Genomic DNA, 24111 nt, shown 5'->3' with positions numbered 1-24111 from the left:
GCTAAAAGCTTAAACACTGAGTTAACTAAATATAAACATTGATTTTTTTTCTTAAAAACTATATCAGCTACTTCTGTGATGGTACATTTAGCATACAAATAAAGTTTGAACATCTTAAATATGATTTTAACAAGAAAAACTATGACTGTCAAAGTCAACCCGGAATTGAAACTAAGAGTTTTTAACGTAAATATTTTTCTAAATATTATTGAAAAAACTTTTTTCCGAAATAGTGCATGGACTTTGTGTGGCCTACCCTGTACATGTTATAAAAATAATAATCTTGAGAAAAACCTTTACTGTTGGAAAATATTCTACAAACAAATTGAAATCCTATCAAAGTCACCCCGGTTTACGGTACCAGTACCAAAAACCAAGATGTTTGATACCCATATTGCCCAAAATCGTATGGTTGGGTAAATGTCCTCCCGGGAGAACCTCCCTGGGGGCACCGGCCACTCCAGGTTGTGACCAATACTGTCAAAATGGCCATTTGCATTACCAGTATTGAAAATCATGAATTTTGATACCCATATTGCCCAAAATCGTTTGGTTCGTTGAATGTCCACCCGTGACAACCTCCCTGAGGGCATCGGCCACTCCAGGTTGTGGCCAATACTGGCAAAATGGCCATTTTCATCACCAGTATCAAAATCCAAGAAATTTGATACCCATATTGTCCAATCTCATATGGCCTTCCATCGGAACACCCCTGAGGGTTCTGGCCACTCCGGGTCTTGTGGCCAGAATATTCCGGCTGGCCTGCTTCCGCTTGGGCTACTCCTTGCTCCAGGCCAGCTGCTTTTCGGCCAACTGCTTCTGGGCCTCCAGGCCATCTGCTTCAGGTCCAGGTTGTTGTTTACTCCTCGGCGTCCAACGATAGAATGATTTCCCTGGGCTGATCGAGCGGGGTTTATATTGGCCTCATCATTCGCTTTTGGTTGCAACTGTGTGGAAAATTCCACGCAACAGTGCCTTGTTGCGTTGCAGACCCCTTCCCCAGTACCGAGCATGCAACATTTTCGTAACGCGCGACATTTTTCGTTTTTCTGGATTGACACCTCACTAGAATAGAGCCCTTAGGACTAGAGATCCTTAATAGGAGACTGGTCGAAGTGAATTTGACGTACCCAAACAGACACGAGTTTGACGTATCCAAACGAGCATTTGCCTTTACGCCCAGCAAAACTTATCAGTGTTGCCAAGCTCAAAACATACGTTGCCAGATCGATTTAGCCAGCTTAGACCAGTCTCCCTATTTAGGGTCTCTACTTAGGACAAAGTTCTTTGTCAAAAAAAGCAGAACGAAGTTTGTCGGGTAAAGCTTGTTTGTAAATAAAAGTAAAACAAATTTTAATTCAGAAAATAAAACAACATTTGCACGGCGTGGCAACCATTTTTAAATGTCTTATCTTTATTTTGTAAATCAGTGTTTATATTATCAAAATTTAGTTAAAACTCTTCATAAAATATTGTTTTTGTTTTTTTTTTTATATTCGTCTCAAATATAATATTGGTTATATGTATATATATGTATAAAATATTTCAGTTTTCTTCTGCAATAGTAAATTTGTTCTCGGTATAACAAATGTATTGTGTAAATGTAGATGATTGATACTGTGTGGAAAAATGTCCACTTGCAGTTTTTTGGCCTCATTTTGTTATATACTTTGTATCTTTCATAACTTGTTTATAGAAGGGGAAGCTTTGCTCTTTGTTCAATGTAACATTTATGTATAGCATTAACGGGTTTCTTGTGTTTTGATTTGATCTGAGGTTTCCTGTTTGTTTCGTGTTTCCTATCTGGTAATATATTCACATTTAATTTGATTTGTTTTTCATTTGCATACATTCAAAACTATGTATGTGGGTTATTCTTTGCAAAAAGATCGAAACAAATGTTCTGGGAGATGATTTATTTAATTTATATTTTTATAATTTTACGCAAATATTTATTCAAATGGCTAATAGGGAAAATTCTCGTATGTTTGGCAGATTAAGTCCTCGCTCCTAGTTTCGTCTAATTTGCTCATTTTCACTATTTAAACAACAAATTTGCAAAACTTTTGATAGAAACTTGCTTGTTCACAAATTATTGAGCTATTTATCACTCGATTTCAGTTGAAAACGCTTTTAATCGGCTGTAATTGAATGCCAAAGCGCTGATTATCGTCGTTTGAAACTAGGAGGTTTGGTCAAAAATCGTCAAAAAGTCAATTTTTTGGGGAGGTACAAAAATGGAGAAGGTGGTCCAATTTGGATGAAATTCGGGATTCTTGCATGTTTTGATAGTATCAACAGCTCTGCCAAATTTGTGCAGGATCGGAGAGGGTAATTTTCAAATTTGCACTTTTTCGTGCACATGGAATGACCCATATGGCATTTTTTCTCGGAGCTGCAATCAAACAGGAGTTTTGTTTAAATAATTATAAATTATTTTATGGCACTTGATCGTATATGCTTCAGTTTGAATTTGGGTAACACCTTTTTCGTTCACATTGGATGATCAATTTTGATTTAGATTAAGGTGACCATATCATTGCTAGGATTTTTCATTCGAAGATATAAATTTTGCTTCCCTGACAATATTTTGACAAAATTTCATCTACATGTTGTTTAGATTAGTGCCCTACACGTGTTGCTTATTCATTTTTGAGCAGATATTCGTTAAAGTGAATGAAATACAGAGTATTCTACACAGAAAAAAATGATGGTAATATTTATCAGGATAAATTTTACCTCAGAAAATGATGAATTTTCATCAGTTGAGTAGTTCTCTCAGATTTCGGTCATTCGATTTTTTTTGTATTTTTTAATCCGACTGAAACTTTTTGGGTGCCTTCGGTATGACCAAAGAAGCCATTTTGCATCATTAGTTTGTCCATATAATTTTCCATACAAATTTGGCAGCTGACCATACAAAAATGATATGTGAAAATTCAAAAATCTGTATCTTTTGAAGGAATTTTTTGATCGATTTGGTGTCTTCAGCAAAAATGTAGGTATGGATATGGACTACACTGAAAAAAATGATACACGGTAAAAATTTTATTTGGTGATTTTTTATTTAATTTTTTGTCACTAAAACTTGATTTGCAAAAAAAAACAATATTATAATTTTTTTTTTATATGTTTTAGAGGACATCAAATGCCAACTTTTCAGAAATTTCCAGGTTGTGCAAAAAATCTTTGAACGAGTTATGAATTTTTGAATCAATACTAATTTTTTCAAAAAATCGAAAAATTTGTCGCAAAAATTTTTAACTTCATTTTTCGATGTAAAATCAAATTTGCAATCAAAAAGTAATGTAGTGAAATTTTGATAAAGTGTACCGTTTTCAAGTTAAATCCATTTTTAGGTGACTTTTTTGAAAATAGTCGAAGTTTTAAATTTTTAAAATTAGTGCACATGTTTGCCCATTTCTGAAAAAAATATTTTTGAAAAGCTGAGAAAATTCTCTATATTTTGCACTTTTGAACTTTGTTGATACGACCCTAAGTTGCTGAGATATTGCCATGCAAAGGTTTAAAAACAGGAAAATTTATGTTTTCTAAGTCCCACCCAAACAACACTCTATTTTCTAATGTCGATATCTCAGCAACTAATGGTCCGATTTTCAATGTTAAAATATGAAACATTCGTGAAATTTTCCAATCTTTTCGAAAAAATATTTTCAATTTTTATACCAAGACTTTGCATGGCAATATCTCAGCAACGAAGGGTCGTATCAACAAAGTTCAAAAGTGCAAAATATAGAGAATTTTCTCAGCTTTTCAAAAATATTTTTTTCAAAGGTGGGCAAACATGTGCAACATGTGTAAAAAATGAAAAACTGCGACTATTTTCAAAAAATTCACCTAAAAATGGATTTAACTTGAAAACGGTGCACTTTATCAAAATTTTTCTAAAGTACTTTTTGATTGCAAATTTGATTTTACATCGAAAAATGAAGTTGAAAAAATTTGGCGACAAATTTTTCGATTTTTGAAAAATCAGTATTGATTCAAAAATTCATAACTCGCTCAAAGATTTTTTGCAAAACCTGGAAATTTCTGAAAAGTTGGCATTTGATGTCCTATAAAACATATCAAAAAATAAAAAAAAAATAAAAATAGTGTTTTTTGCAAATCAAGTTTTAGTGACAAAAAGTAAAATACAAAATCACCAAAAAAAATTTTACCGTGTATCATTTTTTTCACTGTAGTCCATATCCATACCTACATTTTTGCCGAAGACACCAAATCGATCAAAAAATTCCTTCAAAAGATACAGATTTTTGAATTTTCATACATCATTTCTGTATGGCCAGCTGCCAAATTTGTATGGAAATTTATATGGACAAACTAATGTTGCAAAATGGCTTCTTTGGGCATACCGAAGGCACCAAAAAAGTTTCAGTCGGATTTAAAAACACAAAAATTAAAATTTAAGAAAAAACTGCTAGAGAACTGCTCAGTTTTTGATGAATATTCATCAGGTTCACATTTTTACACATTTTTTATGTAATATTACTTAAAAAGAGGTAATATTCAACCTACCACATTTTCAACAATCCGAAATTCAACTTTTTTTCTGTGTAGACTGATGATCAATTCTCCTTAAAACGGATTAACGGCTTCACCTTAAAGATTCTTATGCACATCATTAGAATTTTTAACGAACTCGCTTTGTCTATGGTTTTGCTTGTATTTTCACGTAGAATTACCCACATAGTTACTTAATTTAAAACTACAACTTAACATGAAACAGGTAGTGCCTTCCCCTGTTATTAAAATGTCGATCGGGAGAAAATAAAAGTCAATTGAAAACACAAGGGAAAGCGGTGAGACTTGTGACACATTTGAGCTATACCTAGATAACTTCTCAATTATTATTATCGTTGTTTTACCTTCTAGTTTTAGTGAAATAAATACATTTATTTGTTAGTCGTCACATATAACGTGTTCGATACAGCATTGAAAAATCATCATCTAAACATTAGTATTTGGAAATATGGCAAACTAATTAACTGACTGACTGGCTAACTGACTGGTTAAACTTTGGAGTTAAAAAGCGATGTGCAAACTTAGTCGGCATCTTATTTGGTATTGATTTCAATGAAAACGACGTGCCCCGGTAACACATGTATGATGCACCAGAATTATTTTGCAAAAAATGGTACACATTATTGCCACTACAAAGAAAAATGTTACAAGCCAACACTTGATTTCTTACCAGAGTGCGGACACTTTTCTCTGTTTCAGCTATAATACAAAACTGATTTTCGGTCCGTTTTCTTTCATTTTCACAGATTTCAACTATCGAATTCGGTATCTCTAAAAGAGAACAGAATGAAAATTTTGTTGTTATTCCATTTTTTCAAATTTTTGTGAAAGACATTTTGATTGGGACATGATTTTATTTTTATGACATTGTTTGTGAAATATAGTTCGATTAATGGCGCAATAGATTCGTTTTGAGTTTTTCTTCACCGGGAACGCGTTTCTAAAGTTTGGTAGTTTTTCGATTTAGTACGCTCGCTCGATCGGCATCACCCACTGTGCAACTTTCGGGTGTTTACACTAGTACGTTGCATTCAAAACTATATTAACAAATTACATTCCATGAAAGAATATAACCTTCGGTAAAAGCACGCACAAGTGAGAAATTTAAGTATCTACACATAAATAAAATAAATTGCATGATCATTAACTTATTAATAATTGTAACATGTGGGACCAGAATGTGAGAGACTATGCATTACATTATTATTTTTGGTTAAACAACAGAGAGATTTCTGCAGAGTGTATGAGTAAAGTGATCCCACAGGATCATTATTGTAACTTAACAAATAAAGTGAATTATAAATAAATTTTACTAGATTCTGCTCATTTCAATAAATAAACTAAAACGTAATTAGGTTGGTAGAACGTAGGATGTGTTTGATTTGAAGTGTGTGATGCATGAAGTGAAAACGATTATTTTATTTTAGAAAATATAACTCTACTTTGTTCTAGTACCATTCGAATTTCTCACCGATCATAAGAGCGTAACAATGTTTGTGACTGAAGTACAAAATAGACTGTTTTTCTCAAATTTTATAAATTTCATGTTTTCTTTCTAATAAATTCATTATTGTGGCTATGGACAAGCGATGAACAAACCGCGTTTTTTTTCTGTTTTAAAGCTATTATCTAGGTTCAGTGATAAACAAGATTGTATAGCAATAGTTTTCGTACTATTATGAAAAGTTCTGCCCAAACTTATTACACTATGAGATTTACAAATTCACATTTAATTGTTCGCTGTCTCGCAGATGCTCCTAAATTCAATCTGAAGTTTTGAAATCCTGCAACGCTTAAGCTCGGAGAAAATCTTCATAAAGCATTCTTCGTGTCAACCAAATTTGCTTTAAACATATTTAAATCTTGATTCCCAGTGCATCAATCAAAGAAAATCATTAGATTGTGGAATAAAGTTTTTCACCTTAATTCATTTTTCCGTCCAAGGTTCGGATCCCATGTTTAAGTCCGATTAAATGTCAAGTCAAATCATTTTTAATTTAATTATTTTAATCAGTGTCTGTTGTTTTTTTTTTTGTTCCAATTTGGGGTGATGCGGGCTTTAAAATGCCAACACCTCTTCCCTCCCCCTCCACTTTGTCTCTCCATCTAGAGCAAGTGCTTGATGCTGGAAGCTCTTAGAATCAAACCATCCACATTAACGACCCCCGAGGTCTTTTGTGGTCTCTATTTCTGCTCGAACCTAGGAGTCCAAAGACTTGAATGGGGAGGGCACCCAAACCTCTTTCTACTCCAAGGAACCTTCCACCCCAGGGTTCGAACTGACGACCTTTGGGTTGCGAGTCCAACCGCCGCCAACGATTCCACCGGAGCAAGCTTGGTTTGGTGTGTTTTGTGTGTGTTAATAGCTGGAATGACTTAACGGCCTAACAACAACCAGGCCGGGACCGACGTTTTACTTCCCCATCCGATGGAAGGCTGGAGCATATGGGAATCGAACCCATGGTCATCCACTTACAAGGCAAAGAAAAACACAACTTTTGGTACCCTGACATAAATCTTCCCTAGAATTTTAAAGTTATCGCAGTTTTAGTGAAAAAAGTTTATTTTTTGCCGATTTCGTCATTTTCCTCTTTTTGCGCGCGGCGCGTCGTAAAACATGGATATTTTTTTTAAATTATATCTCAGAATCATGTAAATGAACTCCTCCCATTTATTAAGTACCGTCAGTGGGGGTGACCATGAGTCAAAATACGAAACACCTCTCGTAATTTCTTAGTACCAAAAACAATTTTTAAATAAAAATAAAAAAAAATAAAAGTCTTGCAACCTAGATTTGTTCTTAGATAGTTTATTTACAAACAATTTCCCAAAATATGGGGGATTTTGATGAACACTACCTTAAATGCCAATAGTTTGAAAATTGACCCAATTTCACTCCTTAGAGGGGGTGACATTGGGTCAAATTAAATTAAAATGATGCTCAAATACAACAATATGGTAAAAACAAGTCATCCAACAGTGTTTCTTGTTCGAGGGAATCGTAATGACATGCTATAATGTTTGAAGTGGAGATTTTCAAACATTTGGGTAGTTTTCAAGCAATTCCGACAAAAATATTAGAAAAATGATTTTTGAGAGGTCATTTTTGGCCAAAAACGTACCTACACTTTAGACAGCTGCCAAAATAATAGGATTTGTTCTAGGAACGAGATTTTTTCACCGAAGTCATCTTAAGATGTCCCCTACACAACCCTTTTAACAGAATTCAGTTTCATTGATTCATTCTTCATCTGAGAAATGGTAAAATCCGTAAAAAATCACATTGACCCAATGTCACCCCACTGACGATATTTTACGTAAAAATGTCCGGGAATCTGATAAAAATATTTCCAGGCATAGGCTCATTGGTCCAGACACCGTCAGAACGGCATTTTAATGTTTCATACGCCCTTTTCATATGGCAGGCTAGATTTTTTAAACTTCTTACTATTTTTCTTTGAAAGGCCAACTTATCACCTTTCATTTGCGTATAAGACAATTGAAATCGGTTGAAATGGCGAGGAGTTATGATTTTTCGAAAATATTGTGTTTTTTTGCGAAAATCAGACCACCCTAACATTGCGTAGGACACCCTAATGGCCAAACAATTAAATATGGTTCGAATTATTTTCAGGAAACCCCAAAAAAAAATTAGCTCCATCCGAGCACTTTTGTTTTTTCCATACTGTTTTCGTGGGGATATCGAGGTTTTTAAGCGAAGATGGCGTTCGAATGGTGAACGTCCGAAATGTCAAAATCGCGCAGTAGCACCAACATTAGAAAAAAAATGTGGCTGTCATGCCATGGTACACTTTTTTCGTAATGTTGGTGTCACTGCGTGATTTTGACATTTCGGGCGTTCACCTTTCGAACGCCATTTTCGCTTAAAAACCTGGATATATATATACAGTATGTAAAAAAAGTATTTACACCCCTTGGGCACTATGCACATTTTGTGATGAAACATGTAAAAAATTTAAAGTTTGACAGGAACCTAGTACTACGTTTTGTTCAGAAACTCATGCCAAACATTTTGCTACAAAAAGCTCACAAAAAGATTTGTTCTATAAAAAGTTGTATAACAAATACTATTACGAAAATAAAAAAGGTGCAAAAAAAGTTTGTACACCTTTCGAAAAATTAACATATATAAAGTTATTTGTTGACAAATCACCATAAATCCAGTCTCTCAACTCCAAATAGGCATCCTTGACTGATTAAAAAAATAATTTGGATTGAATATAAAGTTTACTAACTACTTCGTACAAAAGTTTTTATAACTCTGGAAATTCTATATAAAACTTATCTAAACTTAATTTTGCAAAGTTTCAATTTAACTAAATGTCAATATATTACCATAGAATTGCTAAATAAACATTTTGGAGTAGGAATAACACCGTTTTGGGGGTCTTTGTATGCATAGAATAGATTTTTCGTTGGAATTTCGTACCAACCCGGAATTACGTCGTCGGAAAATCCGCCGGCATCCGAACCGGTCCACGATTCACGATTATAAAACCCACGTTGTTAAATACCTGGGCAAAAGTAAGTTTGATCCACAAGAACAAAAATTACGAAATTCCATACATTTTTAGCAGGTTGCTCAAACGAAACCATAACAACGTTTTTGCCTAGGTATTTAAAAACGTAGGTTTTATAGAAAACCTGGATGTAGGGGAGATGGGGGTAAGACGGCCACCCTAAGGGAGAAGTCTAATAAAATTTACACAACAGATTATTTTGATCTCAAATTACGTACATATTGTTCTACTACTAGTCCATTATAGAAATGACATAAATTAGTTGGTCTAAAAACCAATTTTCAATACTTTTCAGCAATTTTTAAAAAATAATTGAAATCGTATATATATGAAATACGCGGGGTAAGACGGCCACCCATGTGGGGTAAGACGGCCAGTGCTATAAATTAAATTAATAACTTTGCTTAATCCACCCAAACACCTACATGGTTGGTTCAACAGACTTCTCTGAACATCATAATCAGACTTCTCTGAACATCATAAATCCGGTTTCAAATGTGAAGAAAAATGCTGTTTAAAAAATTTCATATTTTGGCTCAGTGAATTTCATATTATTACGACCACATTTTATGAAAAACTATGAATTTTTACTACAAAACAAACACAATTTGGTACAATAAAAATAGTTTGTGTATTTCGATTAGAATAAGTAAATCAAAATTATGTAAACTATATTAAATTAGCGATTTTTGTGAAAAGTTTGCTAGGATTTCATACTATTCAATGAGTTTTGCCATATCACAGTAAAGAATGTTGTCGAAACGGTAGTTAACAGCATTTTAATTAAAAATGGATAGTTTTATTGAAAATGCTTTTCCTTTATCTACAAATATGTCTTAATAGTCAAAAACCGTCAAAAATATAACCTATATCAAATAAAATCAACAAATTACGGGTGGCCGTCTTACCCCCGGAGGAGGTGGCCGTCTTGCCCCAAATAAATTATTTTTTAAACATTTTTGTAAACAGTTCATCGCAAATTACATCCAGTTTCAAGTACAAAAATTATTTCTTCATTTTGAGCTATTTTTATACTATTTCAAACAATATTTTTGACAAAGGTGACTCCATATGCATTATTTAGCATGAGGAACAGTATTGCTAAACATTTTAGTAATATTCATTAGTATACTTATTAAAACAGTAGGGTGGCCGTCTTACCCCGCCTGGCCGTCTTACCCCGCCTGGCCGTCTTACCCCCAGCTCCCCTATGGATATCAAAAGATCGGAAATTTTATGCCCTTTCCAATGCCACATAGGTTGACTTATGAATTGTGGACCGGTTCGGATGCCGGCGGATTTTCCGACGACGTAATTCCGGGTTAGTACGAAATTCCAACGAAAAATCTATTATATGCATACAAAGACCCCAAAACGGTGTTATTCCTACTCCACAATGTTTATTTAGCAATTCTATGGTAATATATTGACATTTAGTTAAATTGAAACTTTGCAAAATTAAGTTTAGATAAGTTTTATATAGAATTTGCAGTGTTATAAAAACTTTTGTACGAAGTTGTTAGTAAACTTTATATTCAATCCAAATTATTTTTTTAATCAATCAAGGATGCCTATTTGGAGTTGGGAGGCCGGATTTATGGTGATTTGTCAACAAATAACATTATTTATGTTAATTTTTCGAAAGGTGTACAAACTGGTTTTGCACCTTTTTTATTTTCGTAATAGTATTTGTTATACAACTTTTTATAGAACACATCTTTTCATGAGCTTTTTGCAGCAAAATGTTCGGCATGAGTTTCTGAACAAAACGTAGTACTAGGTTTCTGTCAAACTTTAAATTGTTACATGTTTCATCACAAAATGTGCATAGTGCCCAAGAGGTATATATATATATATATATATATATATATATATATATATATATATATATATATATATATATATATATATATATATATATATATATATATATATATATATATACAGCAATTCCCAACGAAAACAGCATGGAAAAAACAAAAGTCCTCGGATCGGGCTCAAAATTTTTCTAGGGTCCCCTGCCCGAAATAATTAGACCCGGGTACAAAAGTTGCGTCTTTTAATTACAAAAAAATTGGTACCCAAACATCTATAGGTCATCGCTGAAATTTTAAAGTTATCGCAGTTTTAGTGAAAAAGTTGATTTTTGCCAATTTCGTCATTCTCCGTTTTTGCGCGCGGCGCGTTTTTCAAAAATCATTTCTCGGAATCCTGTTAATGAACTCCTCCCATTTTTAGTATGTTATGTAAAAATGTCCGGGGAATCCGATAAAAATATTTCCAGACATAGGCTCTTTGGTCCAGACACCGTCAAAACGGCATTTTAAAGTTTCATACGCCCTTTTCATATGTTAGGCTAGATTTTTGAAACTTCTTACTATTTTTCTTTGAAAGGCCAACTTATCATCTTTAATTTGCGTATAAGACAATTGAAATCGGTTGAAATGGCGAGGAGTTATGATTTTTCGAAAAAGTGGTTTTTGCGAAAATCGACGAAAATGGCCATTTTTCAGACCACCCTAACACGGCATAGGTCACCCTAATGGCCAAACAAAAAAATACGGGTCTAATTATTTCGGCCAGGGAACCCCCAGAAAAATTTTGAGCCCGAACCGAGCACTTTTGTTTTTTTCCATGCTGTTTTCGTGGGGAATTGCTGTATATATATATATATATATTTATTTAAGATTTCCCAAAATTGTGAACAAGCGTTCATGAAATTGGGAACATCGAACAAAGTGTTCAAATCCCATAGTACGATTTTGAAAAACGTACCATGAAATTTGAACACTTTTTTAATGGGCATTGGGTTAAGTTCATTGCGACCACCTGAGGAGGCTATCTTTTGTGATGTACCCTGGTTACTGTCCATACTACAAATTACTCGTATCCATTGGATCGGAAGACGAGGGTTATTTTGCAGACATGGTTTATCCCAATTCGGCGCAATACAGTCGATGAACTGTATGACCTTCTTGGGATGGGTGTGGTGCCATACATCGTACGGCGTAAGAAGGTGCGATCCAAAGAACTGCAGCCTTCGAAACACAAATGCTCCGCAGAAGCAGAGTAAATATGCCGAGCTTTCCAGCTCAGCTAAACAAAAACGACAGAGGTTGTTAGGCCACCTGCCGATTTTGTGCAGGTGATATCTGGCAGGACAATGTCCTGTTAGATGCCCTGCGAGTATTCATAGTTCCCTACGGTTTAAGCCAAGAAATTTCTTGGCAATTGAAGAACTTGGAGTGATAAAAGTTTTAGCTTGTCTCAATCCTCGCATCTCTCTCCAGATTGAAGCGATTGCGATTGTCCCCAATTAGTTATTTCTTGCTTCACGGCACTTTTTGAGATTCCAAGGAACGGCTTGGGACCCACGAAGATGTTTGATGAGCCTTTTCTGGCAAGTTCATCAGCCATTTCGTTGTCTTCAATGCCACAGTGCCCTGGTATCCAAAACAACATGACTCTGTTATGCCGAGCAGCAAGTTCCCTGAGGGAAGCGACGCACTCCCAAACAAGTTTGGATTCGCATTTAGAGGATTTTAATACCAATAGTGCAGCTTGGCTATCCGAGAAAACACCGATTTTGCGTGTCTATTATTTCTCATAATACACGTCCTCGCACAGATGTGTATGGTAACACTTCTGCTTGAAAAACCACTAGGCCACTTTCCATATATATGGTTTTCCTGGTTCGAGGACCGAAGACTCCAGCTCCAGTAGAAGTGCCCATTTTTTAACCATCCGTAAAGAAACGAGTGACCCGTTCCATCTCCTTCCACCCAGTTGTTACACCTTTGTAGAGCGCCAAGCGCTGCCTCCTGCTTCACGTGTAAATGTAAAGGCAGAATGCATAGCACGGCTTCCATGGCCGCGGTGGAAGTTGTTTTCATTGCACTCGTTACAGAGAGACATGCCAGTCGTTGGAGCTTGGTCAGCTTCGACTGACATGTCTTCTGTTCAGTCCTTGGCCACCATACGATCGACGCATAGGTTACCCTAGGTCGAGCGATGGTGGTGTAAGACCAGAATGCATGTTTTGGTTTCAGTCCCCAGGTTTTGTCGAACATTTTGTTGCACGCCCAGATCGCAGTAGTTGCCTTTTTTACTGCGTAGTCCAGATGTGCACTCCAGTTCAGCTTTTGGTCGAGGATTACTCCTAAGTATTTGACCTCCGTACTGAAGGTCAGGTGGGTTTCTGTTAAGGTAGGCGGCCTAAGGTCGTGCTTTCTCCTGTTGGCAAACGGGATTATCACGGGATTGTTGGGGTTTATTGTCAGTCCTTCCTGTTCACACATGGTACAGTTCAGAGCTGACTGCAAACGGTCCGATAACGTTCCGTCGTATTTCCCCCGGATAATTAAGACTACGTCGTCAGCATATCCAATGACTTCGTAGCCAAGTAGTGTGAGTTTTCTTAGAAGGCTATCTACCACCAGCAGCCAAAGCAAAGGAGATAGTACTCCCCCTTGCGGACAGCCTTTGGCTGCCGTTATTGTGATAGATGTGTCACCTAGCGATGCTGAAATATCTCTGCTCGTAAGCATTGCATAAATCCAGCTCGCAGTTGTTCCATCGACGTTCCTAGACCGGAGCGCTTCATTGATGGCTATGTACGAAGTGTTATCGAAAGCGCCCTGAATATCAAGAAAAGCACAATGTGCAGATTCTTTATATTTCAGTGCATTCTCGATACGTGACACTAACGCGTGTAGGGCAGTTTCGGTCGATTTGCCCGCTTGGGTGTTTATGCAAAGGGAAGTCCTTCAAGAACTCCGCCCGGATGTGGTTATCCGTGATTTTCTCCATAAGCTTGAGCAGCGTCACTGTCAGACTTATGGGTCTGAAGGCTTTGGCATCGTGGGGTCACTTCTGCCGGCCTTAGGTATGAAGATTACCTTGACTTTGCGCCAGCTTCGAGGGATGTAGCCCAGGGTTAAGCTGGCTCGAAGTAAGTTGATCAACTCAGCCACAAACACTTTGTTCGTGGTTCTCATTGTTCATGATTTTGGGAACTCTTTTTTCTCTGTGTAGAGGTTAGGTCGATAGCTCAGTCCAGGTGTAGGAGTCGCCTCTCTGGGTTCTGCCTCGGTGGAGTCGCTGGTAGGCAGTTGGACTAACAATCCAAAGGTCATCAGTTCGAATCCCGGGGTGGATGGAAGTAAAGTAAGTAAATCTTTCCCAGTTCATGAGGGGAACACCCTTGAAGAGTATCGGGGCCGGCATTTACAAAGCGGATTCAGTGGCAGTTTCATTCTCAACTTAATGTTAACATGTTAGGGTTAATGTTAACATTCCATAGGTCGCCTCCCTTAAGGTGTCGTGATAAGGTCCAGTTTGTGACGATACACTACCTTCTCTTTACTAAGCAATCGATTCCAGAAGAGAAAAATCACCAGTTGTGTTGGTCCGAGCCGGGATTTGAACCCCAATCTACCGCTTAAGAGGCGGAAGCGTTACCACCGGGCTACGTGGCTCGGTCGGGTGGATGGAAGCTTAGGATGGAGCCTCATGCAAAATTGACTTTTTTAAACGCTAATAACTTGTCAGGATCAAGTCTTACAGTTTGCTGTGTTCTATAAAGTTGTAGAGCATTAAATTTCAAATGAGAATCTCAATTTTGGGCATATGTGGATTGAAGTAGCTCACCGTGCAGGTCAAACCGTAAGAAATTTAGTTTTTTTAATACATTTTTTTTATTTTTCTCATACAAACTTCACCTTCGAGTATCAATGGGTAAATGTTGCCCGTTTTTGCTCATATTTAGCCCAGAGTCCTAAAATGTCTCAAGGAACAATATTCAGCTTGTGGAGCAAGGTTTTGAAAATAAGTCCCATATGATGGGCACCCTAGTGGTGAGTCACCCAAAACCTTTTTTACGCAAATGGACCGACGTTTCACTTCCCCCTTCTGCACTGCCAAGCGATTAAAAAAAAAAAAAGAACAACATTTGCCGAAAAAGCGGCGCGCCGTTCAGGACTGGTTTGCCGCGTGACTTCTATGAAATACGGCCAATACCTGATTTTGGAGAAGCGATCTAAGATCAACATTTTAGCTATGATTTTTCACACCATTTCGTAGCCCCTTAGCTTTTCGTTTAATATTACCCAATTTTCAGAAGCATCGGTGATTGAGATAAAAATTACTGACGCATTTTTGGGCAGTCACTGAGTTTTATCAACTTGATAAAACCAAAATAAATAAACGAGGAAAAGGGCCTTACGAAGTGAGCTTTCTGAAATGATCACTCGGCAAATGGATCACGAACGCTGCAAACGCGTATCTGTAACCTTTATTTAACTTTGCTTTGCTTGTGTGGTTGAGATTTGTTTTGTATGAAAATTGTCCACGACGATGGAAGGAGGTAGGGGTTTGAGATACCCAAAAAAAAATGTTCACGTGATTTTTGGATGGTCCCTATTAAAACAGAGAAAAATAAAGGAGATTCAGTTGCAACTGTGGGTTATGGCACCAATTAAACTCTATCGAGAAATTAAAAGTGAGAGTGTGTGCGTGCAACATGGAGTTAAACTTTTCGAAGTGCCATGGGAACCTTCACAGCAACTGCACAGAAACTTTAACTCCATGTTGCACACACTCTCACTTTTAATTTCTCGATGTATTTTTTAAATCATTGTTTTGAGAAAAACAGTCTAGATTAACTTTCGACTTTGGCCTTTGATATTTCGTTAAGTATTCTCTGAACATATGGCAACGATTAAAGTGTGTGCTTTGTTTGCGTTTATGTTTATAGGTTAATATCTCATTCCTTTACCGGCACTGTTCTACAGCTGAAGTATTAACAGAGTATATCGACGTTTAGTATGGAGCTCCTCGCATGGTTAGAAAATTATTTCTTCTCTCACACATATACACTCTTGGTGTGCTTTTGACGCACACACACACATACGCTTCCAAAACTAATCGAATGTGTTATCTCGGATAACAAGTTGTGTACGTATAGGAAATACATAGGCACGTGGAGAACTCTATGGGTTAGACTGTGACGATGCTGCTGCAGGTTGTCGATTCACACTCACACGAGAATCAATTTCTGTTGGTCACAGCAGTGGGCTGTTGCTGTTGTTGTTGTTGCTCGCGTAATTGTTCTCGTTCGCGTTCACGCTCCAGGCGTTGCTGCTGTTGATGTTTTCTCTTTTCACTGAGATGTAGACGCTTTATATGCTGCTCTAAATTCCATTTGCGTCGAAACTTTTGTAACAAAATTTGCACTGTATTTTCTTCTCGACGCCACACTCATGATTCATGTGCCTCAGCATGATGCTTCGCGTTGAATACCACTTGCCGCATTTTAGGCACGGAAAATTTTGACCATTTTTTCGCGCCAGTAACCTTGCCTGACTGAGTTGACGAGCCGAGCCGGTCGACCGTCCGTAGAGATCATCGGTTAGCGTACCAAAGTTGTAGTAATCTGTCCAAAGCTCTGGAGAAAGAGAGAAACAAGGAAATAAATAATTATGTCACCTATATCGAAATTTACTTTGCGTTGTAGATTAGTCAAACAGAAAGCACAAACGCTTGCACATTAGTTTTTTGTCTTATATACAAATGATTTGTTTGATAATAAAATAAAGTCCTTGCCAGATATTAACACATTTAAATAAATTTCACTCGAAACGAAATTAAAGCCAATGCAAAGAAACTCATGTGACGGGATGGAAAAATAAAGGAAACGGAAACAAGAATTTAATCAAGATTCTAATTTTTATCCCGAAAACCAGTTCAACCTCATGTATTGTCCGAAATTTAATTTCAAAGCCCAATTCTGATAACTTTTTTGATCAATAGCATACATAAACGATAAGGACAAGTCCAATGTGCGGGACACTTTGCATGAAACATTTATTTATTCTACACTTTTCCGAGCAACTACCACTGTGATCGACGTGTGATCCATCGAGCGTAAAATTGGTGATGATATTCTTTCATCCTTTTGGTAGTGATGAATGGAGAAAAGACCTGCAATGTAAAAATGACAAGAAGATTTTAATTAGAATGAGCATTTTGTGAATATGAAATGTTTGGAATTTTGAAACGATGGACAAGATTAAACATTTCTTTTAACGTTATCGTTTGTAGATGCATCCGCGCATAAAGTCAACTGAGTTCAATAAAATTTGGTTCACAACCGTTAAGAAATTGAAAGATCCGCATTTTGTTCAGCCGATACAAAGAAATCAAGTGTTGGCTTGTAACATTCTTCTTTGTAGTGGCAATGCTACCGTCAACTGGGGCGAATTGGGACAGCTGTTTTAACCATGTTGGAGCATAGTATTTTGATGTTTCTGGTTGGTTTCGGTTTGAACAGACTCAGACCAACAAAATGTGTTCCCTGTATCCGAATTCAAACCATTTAATACTCTAAAAATGCTGGCCCAATTCAGACTGTAGTCCCAATTTGCCCTAGATGACGGTACTGTAGAGTGCCGAAATCTTTATTACATTTGAAAGAAGGAATCGTCAAATAACTGATTGCACTGATTGATTCGGGTGTACCCGAATCTTTTAATATTCTGGTGTAGCAAAATTTTCCAATATTGATGAAGATATACTATTATTATTATTTATAAATTGATTATGAACCAAATAAAACTGTATTGGGGTATTCGGGCACGTACCTTATAACAAAACGTCCATAATTAAACCACGTTGTTTATTTTTGGTTTCAGAGGGTAGGGTCCTGCAAATAAATAAAACAATGATGCGTTATATACGTTTATGAGAATGAATTATAAATTACTTACATTTTTGCTAACCTAGTTAAAACTATCCAAACGATAGTAATTCAATAATGATGGACTGTTGTGAGACCAAATGGAAGACTTTTTTGTTTCGTTTCTAGCGACAATATTATCTTTATTTGTAGGAATGTATCGTTTCTGTTGTAGTATGTTTGAGCCCTTGTAGTTACATGAAACTAAAATGCATTCTTTACCATCAGTTTAAGACACGTCACATTAGGTTAAAAATATGTCGGAAATATTCACAGATCTAAACGTAAATTGAGACGAAGATGCTTTCCAAGCCAGTTTTTGAGTATTGATCATGAAAAGTATACAACCTGTATGTTTTATCAGGCAAAGGTAATTAATCTTAATCAATCCGAAAATTATAACTTCTCATTTCAGAGATTAAATTTTTATTAATTTTATGATTAAGATAAAGTCTAAAAATTTCTCTTATGTTGCCAATAGTCACAAATATATAGTTGTTTGAATGTACGATTTTTCCATAAGTTTTGTTTTATTATTATCTTCTAGTAAAAAATCAAATATTGGACAACATTATAAAAACTAAGTACAGAAAGGTTAACATGAAGACTTCCATCATTGCCATGATTTTTCGTTCAAAGATATAAATTTTGCGTCGCTATTGATATTTTCAACAAGTTGTTTAGAATTGTACCCTACATATCGATGCCTCTGTGCTATCTTGTACTAAGCTTGCTGGTTTTTCTATCTAGTTAGCTCTCTTATGCTACACAGAGGCATCGATATGTTGATACTAATTGGTAACGATTACCCTATTCCTTGTTATGTTACGGAAATCGCCATTAATCAACGATTGCCAACTAGGACGTCAATGATTGTATCACAAAATTATACGTGTTCATTAGGAAAGAAATGTGTAAAATTGTGACATTCAATAAAGCCACAAAATGGAAACTTTACAACAGTAATGGAAGGATCATCATGAAAAGAAAATCTTTCGACGCTCATAAAAAAAAATCGAAACGGAACATGGCTCTTCTCTCTCACGCACGAAAGATCGGTAAGGGAACGTTCTTTTACTACGTGACGGAAAATTTTGACTTTGATACCCCCAACAAACAAAATTTCAATACATTTTTTTTTTTGTATGGGCGTAACATGGCCTAATATCAGCTGAGCTCTTTTTTCTTCCAGCGCATTTTTGTGTCTATCATTTTGCTGCCATTTGTGACGAAATTTGAAACGAACACTCACGAAAAATGGCATTTATAGGCAGGGTTACCTAGAGATCCTTAAAAGGGTGGGGAGGGGGGGGGGGTCTCTAGGGTTACCAGGTCAAAATGAAAAAAAATCTGGCCAAGTACCGAAAACAAATCTGGCAAAATCTAGAAGACGAAAATCTTACAATTTTGAATAGGGAAGGAAAAGGAGGATACGAATTAGTTCAAAAGTTTACAGAATTGAGTTGTATTATTTGATTTTTAGGTCTCAAAAAGATTGAATTTTCATTTTTAATAAAAAACATATTTTTTTACTTTTGGATATTCAATTAAAATCTTCTATTTTAATCTAAAATATGTTCTAAATCTGCAGAAAATTAAAAATCTGGCAAAATCTGTCAAAATCAAAATCTGGCACAGATAATGATAAATCTTTAATCTGGCTTTAATCTTTAATCACTTGAAAAAATTGGCTATCCCAGATTTATCTGGCAACCTGGAAACCCTGTTTATAGGGAATGTTTCCTGGCATCACTGGCTGTACTGCTGGTGGTATTGGTGACCAACCTTTGTTCTTTATTTGCTTGCTTCTCGCTCGGGTTTCGTCAGCCTTCGATTTGAATCGAGAAATTAATAGTGAGAGTGTGTGCGTCCAACAAGGAGTTAAACTTTTCGAAGTGCCATGGAAAACTTCTCAGCAACTTCACATATAGTTTAACTCCATGTTGCAGATTTGACAGCTCGATAGGTAGGTATGAACGTCAAGTGACTCAGCGCGTTTGTTTTTTTATAGCGCCTGCTAATAAATTACATGCTTCGGGACTACTTAACAAGTGAGTGACTAACTAACATTCCAACTCCCAAGGCTCCAAAAGTTGGAACGGTAATTTCAACTCGCTGGTTCTCGGGCATAACTCAACTAATCAGGACGATTATTTTCCTAGTGATTTGTTAGGATGTCTAGGTGATCCTAGAACTTTGCGGAACTTAATTTGATTAAATCTGTATTTTTGCGATCAAAAATCGTTCCAACTTTTTTTTCGGGTGTAAAAAATAATCGCCGGAAATTCCGCAGAGGCAGTTGTTTAAAAAATAGTTGGAACGATGTTTTCAGTCGCAAAAATACAGATTTGATTAAATCGAGTTCCGCAAAATTTTAGAATCATCTGGACATTCTTATAAATCACTGGAAACAAGAATCGTCCCGATTGGTTGAGTTATGCCCAAGAACCAACGAGTTGAAGTTACAGTTCCAACTTTTTTGGGAGGCTTGGGCGTCCGTGTAAGTTGGACATTAGGGTGCCCAGAATATGGGACTTTTTCTCAAAACCTCGCTCCACAAGCTGAATATTGTTCCTTGACCTATTTTAAGACTCTGAGCCAAATATGAGCAAAATCGGTAAACATTTACCCGTTGATACTCGAAGGTGAAGTTTGTATGGGAAAATTCGAAAAAATGTATGGAAAACCCAACTTTCTTACGATTTGGTCTGCAGGGTGCGCTACTTCCATCCAAATATTCCCAAAAGTGAGATTCTCATTGGAAATTTGATGATCTACAACTTTGTAGAACTTACCAATACTGTAAAACTCGACCCTGAAAAGTTATTAGCGATTTAAAAAAGTCATTTTTGTATGAAAAACCTTTTTTTCACCAACTTTAGGCTCGGGTATCAATGGGTTAATGTCAACCAATTTCGCTCAAAATTTACACAGATGCCTAAAATAACCCAAAAAACCGTTTTTTGCTTGTGGAGCAGGGGGTAATTTTTTCTAGGCACCCTATTGGACATGCGTTGGGCGTTCCAATGCTAACGTGGAAAAGAACATGTTGCCGAAAGTTGGGAGCAGTTTTAATCGAAAGTGTAAAGTTTTGGATTTTGGTGATATTCATTGAGCGGTTGAGTGCTGCTCGCGTGTGTGACATTGTGTGCACCCAAAGTGATGAGAAATGGTCCCGCATAATACAAATTTTTATCAAAAGGGCATTCAATTTGATCTTTTTGGCCAGTAAATGGCAACAATTTGTGTGCTTACTTGAGGCGGTACGGTTGCTGGTAAGTTTATGTTCTAAATAATATTTGTGGAGCTTTAATCGAGTAACAAACTCTCCATATGGTGAAGATTCGTGTTTAGTGACATAAACTTCGAAAAATATTTGCAACGGCCTTACTGCAACCTAATCAAGTTCAGTTATCAAAACACCTACATTAACTGTTACACAAGATAATAACTGAGATTTGTTTGAAAAATAACTCATTCTGTTATTAAAAAAATACCACAAGGAAATCATAACATAACAGAGGAAAACATGCTCCCAATTTCTCAATTTGGTATCGGTCAGATATGTTTGACATTTGGAAAAAATGTAAAATTAACATAAACCAGGCAAGCTATTCAAGTGAGCAAATAATCAAAAAAGTGAACTTAAATTTTGTTTTTAAAGTATTCAGAGTTCTACCAATATAAATAATAATAATAATATATTTCGTTATGGACACCTAGAAAACTTTCGAAAAAAATGTTGATTTCCTTGGGGGGTGTATCAATAACTTAAATTTCAAACTTTTTATAAAAGTTTCGGTATAAATACCACATTTTATTGCCAAAATAATGTCCATGATTAAATTGGTCAAAATTTTCTCATAGCTCAATCCATATTTAGGAAAATTAAAAAAATAATAGCAAACTGGGTTATAGAAATGAAACAAAACAAATTATACAAAAAAAATATAACTGATTGATCCTTAGGACTATCTCAATAGAAAAATCAACTTTTTTTTAATTTGTGAGAAGATTTTGGGTTTAAGACCTCACTCTCATAAGGTCTCTTCAATAACAAATTTTAGCCTAAGTGTTGGGGATGTCCCGAACAGACGGTAATAACTAAATTCATGCCATTTCAATAACAAATACTGTTAAAATAACAGAAAGTGTTATGAGATATTCTTGAAAAATCAATTTTTGCATAAGAGTTCAACAACAGTTGTTATTGGTCTGATATTTATTGAAAGCCAGAACAACTTGGGAACATTTTTTTTTTTGTTATGGAAGAATACCTCCAACTTTTATTGGGATGATCGGATTAGTTGTTAAAATAACAAAAAATACTACAAAAATTTGTTCGAAGAATAACTAAAAGTGTTATTAAACTGTTATTACAATAACAATCCAATAACAAAAAAATCATAACGACGAATAACAAATCTTGTTATAAATAACATAAAATGTTATTGGCCTAGTATTTTCAAATACCAGAAAATGTTATTCCCAAATTATTTCCAACTGCTCAGGGTTATTATTTTTTTCTTCTCGTTTCCGACGATCACGTTTTCTGATAACAAAATCAGATATTTTAACAAGACTAGTTATTAAAATGACCTCCGTTTCGTTATTTTCAACTGCACGACCGAGGTCACTCTATAAGAGTTATATTTCTGTTATCGAAATAATGGGTTGTGCGAGCACATTTTTCAACTGGCAATGTAGGATGATTACAGATTATTTATTAAACACATCCAATCTTTCATTCGAGATTTGTCCGTTTCATTTTTAGCTGATCAAAATGTGTTTCAGGTTGAAACTAATGCTACTAAAGCATGCTATGATTTTAATCTAATCCTCCCTGTAATTTGTAAAATGTACACACATTTAGTTTGAGCTTTAACCGATCATTTATCACGACGGACCTAAATTTTAGACTGAAGAAAACTTGTCGATTTATCGTAAATTAATATTTATGGGCTAACTCATTTTCTTAGCCGAACACACCCTCGCTTACATTCTTCGTAGAGGTAGATTATACTTAAAATCACTTTTCAAAATGTAGGTTTTTCACGCGATTAAACTTAGCTACAGTAACTGCTTTTTAGTTGCTGGAAAGTAACCATTTTAAAGTATGTATTCCTAAACTAAGCTTACTCTAAATTTCGCACAAAAATATCACCGTAACTAATACTTTCGTTTGGCCTCTTTTAATTTCCACCTCAACGCGTTCTACGAGTATCTCTCATCAGTCCTATGTTTCAAACTGAGCGTGTTTCGCTGGAAATCAAAATTGTCATGATTTAAAAACTATCTCCCATTCTCGCTCAGGTGCTCAGAAAGTCGAGTTCAGCATGGGGAAGCTGTCGATAAAGTGGTGAAACTCCATCAATCCATCCCGCCGGTGGCGTTCCATATGTTTCGGCAGGTTTCGCCGCTGGGTGACGATCTTCGGACAGAGCGGACACTGCGCACCTTTCCCGCATTCCTTCATATGGCCACGAAGCGCGCTCAGTTTTTTGTACTTGACTCCACATTGGGGGCAAACATACCGGGCCAATCCGTCGTCCATGATCATCACCTTCGGTTCGAGCATTTCGATGCAGTCTGAAACATAAAGAGAAAAAACGATACCCCGAACAAAGGGCAAGATGTTGGAAATGTTTGGTTATTAGGTTGCTTCATTTGCTTGGTGTTGATTCAAGAGAAAAAGCTTTGATTTCCTGATAGTAAAATTTGAAAAGATGTAGCTGGCTAACTATCATTACGACAAAAATAACTTAACCAAAAGAAAGGACAGCCAATTTTAGGTGTGTACTCAACTAGATGCTCAATAAGATTACATATAATAATTACCTTGGAAGGAAAGAGTGGAAGGAAGAAGTGAAAGGTAGGAGAGAATTTAATCATTGTGATTAATCTAGCTAAAAGAAAAGAAACTATAAAAGATACAATAATCAATTTATGGGAGTTAAACAATAATCTAATACCTTCGGCACTACATACTGAAACATAATTCGAATTCATATAACTAACAAATCGGACCACCACCACCAAGAAGTATAATAAAACACTCGAACCATGTTCGCTGAAACATTTTTTGATTTTTGAATCGCATTTTTTTATTTGTTTTTTTTTTTTATTTATGGTAATCGTGTCAACCGAAAAGAGTAAGCACAAAGGAATCTTAAGGAATCATTAATGGTATCACTTGTTCTCATTTTCTACTACTATTTTTGCAGCTTGCTCGTTCGACTTCATAAAGCAATATAGTATATATATATATATATATATATATATATATATACA

At 35.8% G+C, this 24111-nt stretch overlaps 1 protein-coding gene across 2 annotated transcripts in view; it reads right to left on the bottom strand.

Annotated features, from left to right (window-relative positions):
• Nucleotides 1-16122: 16122 nt before the first annotated feature.
• Nucleotides 16123-24111, bottom strand: part of LOC6048663 (longitudinals lacking protein, isoforms A/B/D/L) — a 104589-nt gene continuing 96600 nt past the window's right edge. The window contains exon 7 of one of the 2 annotated variants that reach the window (XM_038261996.1): nt 16123-16530. In XM_038261996.1, the coding sequence (XP_038117924.1) occupies nt 16277-16530 (254 nt within the window). In that variant the 3' untranslated portion in view covers nt 16123-16276. Of the gene's footprint in view, nt 16531-22524; nt 23410-24111 lie in introns of those variants that run through there. The other variant, XM_038261995.1, reaches the window with a different exon arrangement.

Source organism: Culex quinquefasciatus, chromosome 3, assembly GCF_015732765.1.
Source record: "Culex quinquefasciatus strain JHB chromosome 3, VPISU_Cqui_1.0_pri_paternal, whole genome shotgun sequence".
In the NCBI taxonomy this organism is placed as follows: Eukaryota; Metazoa; Arthropoda; class Insecta; order Diptera; family Culicidae; genus Culex; species Culex quinquefasciatus.
The sequence above is the reverse complement of the archived record's forward strand: the minus strand, read 5'-3'. Positions and strand labels throughout refer to the sequence as shown.